At 40.5% G+C, this 12,352-nt stretch overlaps 1 protein-coding gene across 8 annotated transcripts in view; it reads left to right on the top strand.

Moving 5' to 3' along the window:
- The first annotated feature begins 8,313 nt into the window (after positions 1-8,313).
- Positions 8,314-12,352, top strand: part of abi3bpa (ABI family, member 3 (NESH) binding protein a) — a 28,020-nt gene continuing 23,981 nt past the window's right edge. For 4 of the 8 annotated variants that reach the window (XM_080037745.1, XM_080037743.1, XM_080037744.1 and 1 more), the window contains exon 1: positions 8,316-8,672. In XM_080037745.1, the coding sequence (XP_079893871.1) occupies positions 8,555-8,672 (118 nt within the window). In that variant the 5' untranslated portion in view covers positions 8,316-8,554. Of the gene's footprint in view, positions 8,673-12,352 lie in introns of all 8 variants that reach the window. The other 4 variants (XM_080037740.1, XM_080037739.1, XM_080037738.1 and 1 more) reach the window with 2 other exon arrangements.

Below are 12,352 nucleotides of genomic sequence, written 5' to 3'. Positions count from 1 at the left end.
TGTATCAACTCTGAGGTCGAACAAGGACTGCTGTGTATCCTGTGTGCCTCGTCTCATTCAACTATCACTGGTTGATTTTGGTTCAAATCCAGGTAAAGTCTTAATTTAAAAAAAGCCTCTATAATGAAAGGGTAGAAAAATGGAAGGCATTGCAATTTGTTTCTCTACTAAGTGTCACAATGCAGATGTCCAGGATGTTACATCATGAACAGTTACCTGTGGTGTTTGTATTCTGTTTGTTGAGTGTTAAACGATCTGATGATGTGAGGTGGAGTGGGTGATTAGTGGGTGATTATTTTCCACACTCCGGTGCTTTGGCTTCCCATTTGCTTTCTACTACTGAGCACGGCTGCATCAAATGTGTCCAGATTTCTCCTGTCCTCCCCCTGTTCTGTCTTCCAGAGCCTGTCATAGTTTGATCCCGTGGTTTATTTGTCTTAATCAACCAAAGGAACAAAGACGGAGCCGAGACCGAAGAAGGCTTTAGAACAAACATATAGCCAAGCCAGGAAAACAAACTCACTTCAATCAGAGATTTGTTTCTCTGTCTGCTCCTACCTCTCTCCCAATCATTGAACTTCTAATAACTTATTTTCCCATTTTTGACCGACAGGCCTCACACTATTTCAAGATGTCGCTGTTAAAAAAAGAAAACCTAAAAAAAGACACTTTAAACTTTCATTTGGCCACCACAAGCATTCACTTGCCATACAAAACATCAACCTATTTTATTTTTATTTTGTTAAGGCAAAATTGCAGTGTTTAGCTTACAAATGATGAAGTGCAGGTATGGAATGAAGGGGGTAGACGTGCGCTGTGTACAAACACATCTAAACAATTTATGTGCTGACTTTAGAATGGCCCTCTGTGTTTGCACACTGACCCATTCTGCAGCACTCGTGTACAGTACATGACTGAACTCTCACAGCTCGCCAATGTTCCACCATAAAACATTATTTCAGAAATGTGTCTCAACCTTAAAACTAAATATGATGCTGGACTTTTACTTGAAAAGGAGGCAGAGGTGAGCGGTTTTCAGTGTGTCACGGCCTGAAAATGACTTCAGCATGTGATTTTAGCCATAAATGTGTTACGTAAAATATTGCTGTTTAAACTATTGTCAAGGATGCACCCTCTTCTCTGTTGGAATGGTCTGGCTTTTGCATTAATGCCATTAATGCTTAATGGACTGCAACACGGAAAATGCAGTCCATATAGTTACATATATGGTTGAGTGGTTAAGTACACCTCAATGAGCCTCAACTTATTGTCGTTTCGTCATTATGCATACTTTTCCTGTTATTCACGGGGCATGAATATTTTATTCCGCTTTAGCTTGAGTAACCGTTGTGTCCTGTTTGAGTAATAGTTGAAAGCTGTGTGTTTCTCTGATCCATTGTTGATATTTTATCATGTATTATAGCTGCTATTAGAGCTACTATTCCTTGTGTTTTTAGGGAAAGGGAGCATGTTTACCGTGGTCAATCTGCACTTAGATTTAGTTAAAGCTATTGGGAGTGAAGTAACAGTGCAGTAGCAGAGCAGAAAGTTGAACTTTTTATGATTCAGACTTATGCATGTTTTTAGTATAGCGTATCAGAAACAGATTCTTTCTTAATGCCTGTGGATTTGTCTAGTATCCTATCTGCTGTCAGCTCTAAGCTGCCTGTCTGATCTCCCCATGTAATGAGGTTATTTATCTCTCATATGGAGGATCCATTCTGACAAGGGCACTAACATACAAAAAAGTATGTGCGCTTGCACAGACACAGTGAGCGCACACATAAACAAAGGCACACAAAATGAGAACCACATTGAGCTCTTGGTCGCTCTCTTCAGCTCTCTGAGACAAATTTAGAGTGGATGAGTGATATTTTTCTGTCCTCTCAGTCCCCTCAAACCCTTCTGCTTCATCATACACAACACTGCTGTCCTCATGGTTTTCCAGTAAGAAAGATTTGCTGATTGCCACATGGCATTTGGAAATAACACAGGCCTGTCTTTCAAAAAGTAATCTTATTGTGGTTGTGGGACCTATTTTGCACAAACGAATTAGTGGCCCTGTCCCTCAGGGTAAACGTGTACATTTTGAACACACCTCTGAGGAATTGAATGTATTTTTTTTTACTTTTCAGAAATCTTCAGCAGATGTGGAAAGATGCACATATGTTTTTCAACTGTTCTGTGTAAAATGTGTGTCGGGGAGAATGTGAAGTTTTACCATTGTGTATTTGTTGAGCAACAACCAAAAGAACTATTGCAGTAATCAGCAATGAAGCCTGTCTCTGGGTGGATCCAGGTAATGCTGCAATTTTGAAATAGTAGTACTTATTATCATTATCAGCAACATGCTAGAGTGATCTCATAGACTGCTATTATCTACACATGACAAAAAAATAAAAAGTGTGTGTGCACACAGTAGAAGCCCATTAGTGAAATTGAATGAGCCTGTGACCTCTGAGAAACTGTGTGAATATTTGGACCAATATTCCATACATCATATTTTCCACTTTGCTGCATAATGCAGAGTGGAGCCTCTTTATCTGGCAGTAAAACCAGACTTACTGCACTACCACTTATCCTGACAGCCACATAATAAATTTCCAAAAATTTAGCAGGGTCAGAGGACCAAGGCTTTCTTTCAATAAATGCATCAGCATAGAGGTTATGATATGAGACGTGGTGGTGATGCAGTGATGACAGAGGAGCGTGGATTTCTATGGTGTGGCACGAAGTAGCCTAGAATATTAGTGTTTTAATGCCTGCAACATCTCATCCTTAAACTGCTCTGACCCGGTATGGAAGCCTGTAACTTAATAGGCCACTTCATTCATGGCATCGGCAGATTGGAAAAAAGCGAATGGAAAAAAAAACGATTGTCTTTTTCCATACTCAAAATCACAACCAGTCCAAGTGAGGAAACTTGCACCCGCTCGACTGAATTGTGAAAGACCGTCCGCTCGAGGCCAGAGTAGCAAACGTTTTCCAATCACCTGGACCTACTGGAAGGAAGAAAGCAAAGAGAATGCAAAAACATTCAAAATAAATAAATAAATCATGATCTTAAAAATGTTAACGTTCATAGCATAGTGACTACTGTTCTGTGGATGAAAATGAGAAAATCCTATTGTCAGTCAGTATCATCAACCTGATGGAAACTGACATACATGAAGTGATGTGTAAGTGTGTAAGACCGCTCCATTTTTATATACTTTTTGAAGCAATTCCTGACCCAGTTTTCCGGCTGCGTGGCGCATGTTGGCAGGTGTGGCTGATTATGTGTTGAAAAGCAGTAAAATGAAGGAAAGGAAAGACAATTCTGTGATGACAAAAGCAGAGCGGGGACAGCGTGCCTGACCCATTCTCCTCGATCCCACACATCCTTCAAAAACCCAGAAGGAAGAAAGGCAAGCCGGAAAAGGATCACAAATGCAAAAAGAGGAATAAAAGATATAAAAGAAAAGGAAAAGGACAAAGCACTGATTAAAAACAAAGTGGGAGAGCATTTCGATTAATCTCTGGCATGAAGGCATATTTCTAGAGCAGAACAGAAAGTGCTGCCAGAAACTGTTGAGTGAAAGCACTTTAGAAATCAGTTGCAGAAATTATATTTTCATTCAAAGTTGGTGATAAACAAACACAAGTACAACAGGGGATACACTTCATGTCCTGAAAAGCTCACATGCACTGGAAAAAGAATCCCGAAAGCCTCAAGGATGAGGCATGCATGGAAGTGATTATAGCATATTTTAAATTAATTCTTTAAACTTAGCATGTCTTTTTACCTGCAACAGGGGTTGGGTATATCCAACTGTTTTTATGCACATTTTATGCATATTTTAATTTTGTGCATGAACAATTTGGAAACACCAGCGATTAGAGAAATGTCAACCTATCATATCAACTATTTTACATTTAATGAAAAATAGCAGCAGATGAAATCTGGATGAGCGATAAGGAGATTGTAACCTTCCTCAAGTGTATACATGAAGTACACAATATCATATTTCCATTATGTTTTCCACATGATTTTCCACTGGTTGAGATATGTTTGGTGGTCTTATAATCAAGTCATCTTGTTGTGCACTCCTCTTCTGCAATGGTTCAACTGGACCCAACCGGAAAGTGACAAACTGTTCTCAATATCTCTGCAACAGTCGTGGATGGAAATGCATATTCATAATCATTTTTATTTGACAATCTTTTGGAATTCTTTTTCAAATTTTGCACTACAGTTGAATAGACCAATAACTTTTATGATTCAACCACTGGAAAAGCATTAATGCCGTAAATCTTCAAGTCCTGCACAGTGTGGCTTTCATTTTTTTTTTAATACACTTGAGCATTTTAGCCACCATCCAATAAAGTTGCAAGAACTTCTCTTACAGCAATGTGACTGTTAACAGGTAAGTGTTTAATCTTTAAACAAACTAAAACTGTCAGTCACAATGTTCCGACCGAGTGATGGATAATCTGACGGAGGACACAAGGGAAAGAGGCAGAAGGAACTGAAATACAGTTTCCACAAATTGTCCAAACAATACATGCATTAAGGGACCTTCTTTCTAAATCTGTTATTAATTGACCCTTGATTGCAAAAAAGTCCCATTCATTAGAGGGAGAATACAAAAAATTCTTCCTGCCATAACAAAAGAGACGAGCAGAGGGGTATACTACGAAGCAAACTCAACAGAGCCTGGCTCTCTTTTCTTGATCTGGTTCAACATAACACAAACCCTTGCTCAGAGCTAACCGGTATCACAAAGGCGGTTATCAACTTCTTATGTTGAACAAGGGTTTCAGCTTCAAGCTCTGTGCGCGTCCCCATGAAAGGGGGCGTTGAATGCGTCATTTGACTCTGCTTCCGCACAGAATGGATTGATCTTGTGCCGCTAACTTTACACAAACGTACTGATTGCGAGCAGCTGAGTAAAAAAAAAGTGTGTCGCTGACTTCATTCAAGAGGAAGAGTTTGTCAGTCTGAATTATTACAGAACAGCAGAAAACAGAGAGCCGGAAAAACCTCTTACTGCAAATAAGGAGAGAGTGGAATGCTGCCAGCATTGAAATTATTTATTTATCTTACCGATCGTTCTCGCAGTGCGTAACATGACATTATAAAACATTGAAACGTTGAACTCGGATTTAAACACTATAGGCCTACATTTAATAGCCTAGATACAAAACCTGTAGTCAGTATTTTTCGGACAAATATGAATCTACTGTGCAGAAGCTTAACCTGTGAGTCTGCAGCGATGTCCGAACTGTGACAGCTGTCACCTGTCACGTCCCAACTGTATTCATTATTTTATCGTCCTCATCCTCCCCTGATTTTTTTGAGGTGAGAGCATAGATTGGCGCTGCATACAGTAGGTCTAGGCTATTTTAAATTTTCTGAATTAATAACTGCAGGCCGCATGTGGTAAAAAGCTGCAGCGCGATGTTACAGTTCACTCTGCTGTGTCACGGCTTTGTTTCGTTCATTACTTACTGATCAATAAGTTTACTGCTTTAACTAGTTTACTCAGTGAGAATGTATCGCTCAGACAATATTGTCAGGTCCGCGGGATTTCCAAAGCTGTAGTTTCCTTAAAGGGCAGCCACATTTAAGCTCAAACTCGAACAAAAACTGGTCTGACCAGGTTAGCCGTGCAGCCTCTGTTACCACGGTGATCTAGCCAAGTGAAAAGAGAGCCACCTTTCGTGATACTGAAAACTCTGGCTTCAGACTCAACAGACCTCGCTCAGCCCTTAATCTCGCTTCGTAGTATACCCCTCAGGATTGTAATCCAAAACCAAAGAAATGTAACTGCGTAGAAAGACTTGGGGAGAGAGAAACCCCATTCAAAGACCCTTTGAAGTGCCATCAAACCTAGTAGAGTATAAAAGTAGGATTCAATGGAAAGTACAAGCACCTTGAAAATGGCCAACACTGGAAAGAATGAACAAATACTTTATTCCGGACTCAAAGCTCCATATAAAAGACAATGCACATACAAGACAATACAAATACAAGGTCAAAACATTAAAATACATACAAGCATCGATTCCAATGTTTCCACAACCCAGAGGAGAACCTTGTATCACTCTGTTTAGTGTCAGTGAGTGCAAGTGAAAGAGAATATAAAGATGAACTAAATGCAGAAAATGAATGCCTGATAGAAAAAAACACAACAGTCATCTTTCCCTACAAAACAAATCGCAGGGTCAAACTGGTTACACCCCCTTTATTTTTATTTTCACAGACTGCAGTTTAGGATTCATCCATGCTAAATGGTTTCTGGCGTGATGAAGGCCGGGGTTCCACTGCAGCGATGTGTTCAGGGACTACCTCGGTAGACACACCTCCTCTGGCGCACCACATCATTTCCTGTCTCGTGTGATGACATGTGGGATATAATCAACTGCATTGGAGGGTGGAGTTGTTGGAGTGCACACGCAAGTACATGCACGTGAAAGCAGACATGTGTGCGCCTTGCACAAACACTCAAACTCCTTGTCCTTGAAGCCCAGTTCTGGCTGAGAGTTCTGGCTGACCAAGACAGAAACTGGCTCAAGGGGAACACACACACACACACACACACACACACACACACACACACACACACACACACACACACACACACACACACACACACACACACACACACACACACACAGTTGCAAAAACCTAACTCAATGGCTATAAACAATAATATACTATGAGTTTGGCTTCAAAGAAAGCCTGTGCTGTAACACTGTCACCACATTTTTGTGTTGCACTGGGAAATCCTGTCCGAATGTGCAGCACATGGCATGGTAGATGGTATGTTTTTGTAAGCTCGTATGTGGTGCATTTGAAGTTTTTTTTTTTCATTGGAATTGACTATATTTATTGACAGAAAGATGAGAAACATTGTTTCTATGAAATATTATTGCAACCATACCCAGTTCACTCAACACTTTGGATACACAAAACTTATATGACTGTTCCAATTACCCTTCAAATGCTCTTCTGTAAGTTCCTGTTTATATGGCATTGTAGGGACCCAAATCTGGAAGCCTACTCGTGCTGCAGGGACTTGTCTCTTTTCTGGGTTCCAAAAAGCTTTCCCCCCTAATTTTAACAACTTACTTTAGTGTTATGACTTGGTTTTATGTTTTATGTTTTATGTTTTATGTTTTATGTTATGTTAAGTCCAGAATCAGCACAAATCAAAGTTAAAGGTGCTCTGAGGAACTTTCAGTTTGTTCTAATTCTTGCACCCCCTTTGGACAAAAGCCGTAGTGTTTTTACCATGCCAGCTGAAGTTCCTGGGTGAGCAACCCATTACAAAAGCATTAGGAAAAACTATAGAAAAATAGTATTCTTTGCACTGATGGTCTCGTTTGCTGTATGTAATTTATGATCATCAGATAAAAAATTAGACTGTTTCAGAATAATTTAAAAGTTCCTTGTAGCACCTTTATATTAAGGTCTAAGAAATAAAAGACATGCATGACATAGATATGTTGTGCATGTCTTTTATTAAGATAGGGAAATCGGTAAAAGAGTGAAGTCAGGTTAACACACAGATTGCACGTCATTATACCCTGATACATGTACACCATAATACAGTGCATGTTTACATGCCAACTACTGTCTGATGCACCTGCTCACAGCATGACCTATATCTCATACACTTCATTTTACACTCATATTGAACAATTCTGCATTTCATAATGAAAGTCCAGTGTAAACATTAAGTTGCAGTACAGAAAGTATTGTAAACTTCATGTAGGGAGGAATTTACTTCATGTTCATTGTTTCTTCCATTTTTTTTAATCTAAAGTATTTTAGTTGCCTAACCCTAACCGTACAGTAGTGGTCATGCACAGATATTGTAGAAATTGAGAATTTAAAACCACTGGCAATGGAATTATTCCAGGCTTTTGCAGATTTGTCCAATGATGACATTTTTGTCTGGTGACAGGGTCAGTGCACAGGCAATTAGAAACGAGGTACTATTAGAATAATGAATGCATAAATATAAGCCTAAACATATATAAAACAAAGAACAACGAAAAGTGTCAAAGGCCTCTTGAGAGGTAAAGTAGGATTGCTGAGGACACACTAGACCAAGCAGAGAGAAAAAAAGAGAACATAAAAACGAGACTAAGGAGGGCGGGAATCTTGGAGGGAACTTTCACTCCTTTTCCAGAGAAGAACAGTGTGAGATGGAACGAGAGAGTAAAAGAAAGAGAGCAATGGGGGAAGGGGTAATGGGAGTGGGTGTGTTCGTCTCTGCATGTTCCCTCCCTCCATCATAGAGGTATAGATGGTGCAGGAGCAGCCTGCTGCATCCAGAAGCCCAGTCCAGTGAGCTGCACTAGTCCTGAGAACCACCAGCTCAGAGAAGTAGTCCAGCCACTCCAGAAACATCTAGCCTCTGCAGAAAACACCAAGTTCAGCCTGCAACAAAGATTTATTCAACCAGCAGAGTGACAGCCTAGCATTTCTGTGTCTCACTCCTTTTGGAGAACTTTGCTCATTCAGACCACAGCAGCTTGTTTCACCTGAACTCCAGAGCAGAGTATGATGATGATGATGATGGGGATGCAGCAACACTCGCACAGCTTTCTGGTTCTTCTACTCATGGTCTTCATCGCCGATGTGGTTCACTCTGGTCCCTCAACTCCCCGCAGGAGCAGAGGTAGGTGATACCTCCATCAGTGTTATATTGTCTTCCACACACATCATCAGGAGACCATGTTGATTGCTTGTGAAGTGATGATTGTTTGAACATTTGTTCATCATTGTCTACTCTGCTTGCGGGTGGTCTCACAAAGATCCATGCAACTGAAAGGGAACATTAGTGTGACTGCCTCTATGTTAGCCCTGTGATGTGCTGATTGATTTTCCATGGTCTTTCTCTGCCTTCTGCCAAATGCATGCTGGGATACGATTGGTAACATGTCATATTTAGTAAGATGGATATTGTGCTTCAAGGATAAACGAAAAGGCAAAGGGGTTTGTTATAATGAGTATTTCCAGTGATGGATACAAATTGACACATCATAAAGACAGATGTGAACAAAAAAAGTTTACTCTGATGATGAGCAGGAATCCCCAAATGTACACGAGCAAAAGATGGAGGGAATTGGCTGAAATATGAAAATAAGTTCATGCAACTCGTTATCAGTTTTTGGCTTTGCCATGCAATAAAAGCAATATTTAATGTGTCCCACCACCACACAGGGTATGTAAATAGCTAACATTTTTTTAGTATTCAATTTGACTGCCTGACTTCTGATTCTTTAAAACCAAAAATTAAAATCAGATGTCCTCTCTTGAGCCACCTAGGCCTTCTAACTGCCTAGATTGGAAAGCACTGATTTTAACTATCCCTTCGGTTTATCCACATTTTTCTTCCAGAAATAAAGTGAGCAGACACAGTGAAATATCTTGGTTACTGACTCACAGGTTTTCATGAAAGTGTTTCCAGGTTGGAGTTCAGGGGTTAGACTTGTAGAAAGCCTAATGGGATGGCTTTCCTGGAACAGTGCCCACCAACCAGATCAACTGATGAGTTTATGAGTTTGCTCATTCTCATTGCCTGTGGAAACACAATATATAATATGTTTGTGTATCACAGCTCTCATTAAGTTTTTTTTTTAAAAGCCTGAAGAAAGTCTTTTTATATTAAATACAGACAGCGCAGTAGACATATAATTTCTAGCAGGTGGAGACCACCTGTCCAAAATGTTTCCAAAATAACATTAACAAAGCAGTTCACTATTTAGAGTTTATTTTGAAGATGGCCATTGCAGAGCTCCCAATCCCCTTAACCCCGCATGCAGTGTTTTCTTTTCGAAAGGAAAGCAAAAACAGACTTCTGCCTGATTAGGATTCTCAAGACATTGTTGGTGCAGAATAGTTTCCACAAACTTTTTCCACTCTGTCTCATTATCAAACTGTTGTGTCAGTGCACACACATTGAACTCTGGCTTTCCATCTCATTCTCTATTTTGTGAGTTAAACTCGGGCGCCCTTTGAAGACTTGGATAGCAGTAAAAAGTGATTTGGGGTGAGCAGACTGGAGTCGGTATAAAGAGGTTAGCATAGTGGGAAAGGCTGCTTCCAGTGTGTAACTTTAGTGGCTGAACTTGGCTTGCAGACAAATCTCAGTTTGCAGCTTTGGGACCTAGATGAAAGGGGCTGTGTGTGTGTTTTTGCTTTGGACGGGAGAGTTAAACGTCTGTATCTCTGTTCTTCTTGGATCAGGCCCCAGGTTTTTAGAATGTAACATGTTACGCAATGAGTTGGGTTTGCTTTCTGGTATAGATATTGTAGCATTATACACAGGTGTCAAAGTTGACAGGTCTATGCACTGTAAGATGACCTCTATTTCCTAAGGCTTTTGGTTTTTCATTTGCATGTGTTCATGTTAAACTAAGTAATTTAATTTTTTTCCCACAATTTAGAATAAACAGAGAAAGTCTTGATGAGATGATCTGTATATGAATGACTTTTGGACAGTATGGGGTCTGTTAAACTGCTAGACCAAACAAGGCCACATCATGTAGAGAACATGGAAGAGAAGATAGGAAAGTAGTGGACACACAGCACAGAGGAATTCAAGACACTTTAGGAAGTTTAAAGAGGATCAGGTTGACATAAAGATGACCGCTGACACATAGGACTGCAGAGATTGAGTGACGGAGGAGAAGGATGGGCTGGAGCAGTTCCAAAAGGGGACGGAGAAAACGGCTGTAGCTCCTTTGAATCTGAATCTAATGGACGATTTATAGAGCAAGGCCAGAGGGACCAGCATGGAAGTCGCCGGGCCGAGGGGGGAAATGTGTAAGAGTAATTCCAGACCAAGATCCTGCACGCTGAGGCCTCTTCTGAACCTTAAATGGTATTGTTCCAGAGAAGGACCCACATTTCACAAGGTTGAGTTACCCTGGTCTGCAGGTTCGGGGGTTTTCTCATTAGAGCTAATACAGGAGGTCAGTTCAGATGTCGGTTGCTCGCCAGCTAAATTATTTCTGGACTCTGGCTGGCACGAGACTCTGTGAGAGATTTTCATACGTCCTTGCCTTAAATAAAGGTGACTGTTTTACCAAGGGCCGGGGCCATAAAACATCTCTTCATGTCTCAACAGAGCAGGAAGCCAAGGCTCCTCTCCACTTCCCCTCTTTCAGGACGGAAACCCGAGAGGTTGAAATATTGTACGCCGGAGCTGTTATGTGTGTGTATGTGTGTGGAAGGAAGGGTGTCATCTACAGTCAGTTTAATTGGTTCAATTGACAAGAAAGTGTGTGATACATGGGGTTTGTGGAGCAAAGTGTAAACCCTCATTTAGTCAGGGGGGATTTACAGTCTGTAGAGCTAGGCTGGGATGTCCAGCTGCTAAAGACAAATCAACATGACTTTATTATACACTTCCATCCACCAAAACTACCACATGCACACAAAAGAGCATACAATTTTGCATGTTTCGAAAAAACAAACAAACCTAAAGCCTTGTTGTCCTTTTAAAAAAAAAATCTGAGGAGGTTATGCTTCAGATATGTATTGTTCATTAGGTCGCACATCAGCAAACGTGGAAAATGATGCAATGATGTCATTGTATTCATTACCTTAACCTAGTCCTCGTCTGAACCCTGAGAGCAGAGATACAGGGGAGTATAAGACAGCTGCCGAAGGTGGAAAACTTTGTTTTGATAATGCACTTACTCAACAGATGCAGGTTTTAATATTTATCTTGAAACACCAAACACACATAAACATACCCTATTGCACGGCACTCCAACGTGAAGAGAGTATTATTCTGACGAACCCCATTACAACTCCCTTTCCCAGAGGATCATCCATCACATTCTGGTGATCCAGGATAGCTGCCATGCTGAGCCAAGTTTGAGTTTCCAGTTCAAGGGTGTTTCTTCTTGTCAAGCCAGCACTATTACATCCTCTGGGGTTTAGTCCAAAACAGGATGGACATAATGGTGAAATGTTTATGAATAATATGACATTGCTTACTGCCTAATCTGACTTGTTTAATATCATGGTGGATTTGCTCACACGGTAATCACTGATGGATTGGTTATGTTCTATGCACTAGGGGGATAGTCTGCTTGTATGCCATGGTGTTTGAAGGGATAAGTTTCCACTAGAAATACTGTCTATTATATTATAGATTGACACCAATGTTAAGAGTGGTAATGACATCTGTGAAATTGTCTCCAAAATCTGTGAGCATCTCTCCATGACATACAGCTGATACGTATTAATGCACTGCAAATCTATGCAAGGTGCTGGCCCACCCATTGGAAGCAGCTTTGGGTTCTCGCCCAAGGACGACCTGCTCTATTTCATGAGATGCAGCCA

This window comes from Ammodytes marinus (assembly GCF_949987685.1).
Source record: "Ammodytes marinus genome assembly, chromosome: 12".
In the NCBI taxonomy this organism is placed as follows: Eukaryota; Metazoa; Chordata; class Actinopteri; order Uranoscopiformes; family Ammodytidae; genus Ammodytes; species Ammodytes marinus.
Note: the sequence above shows the minus strand (reverse complement) of the source record. Positions and strands in the feature narration are given on the sequence as shown.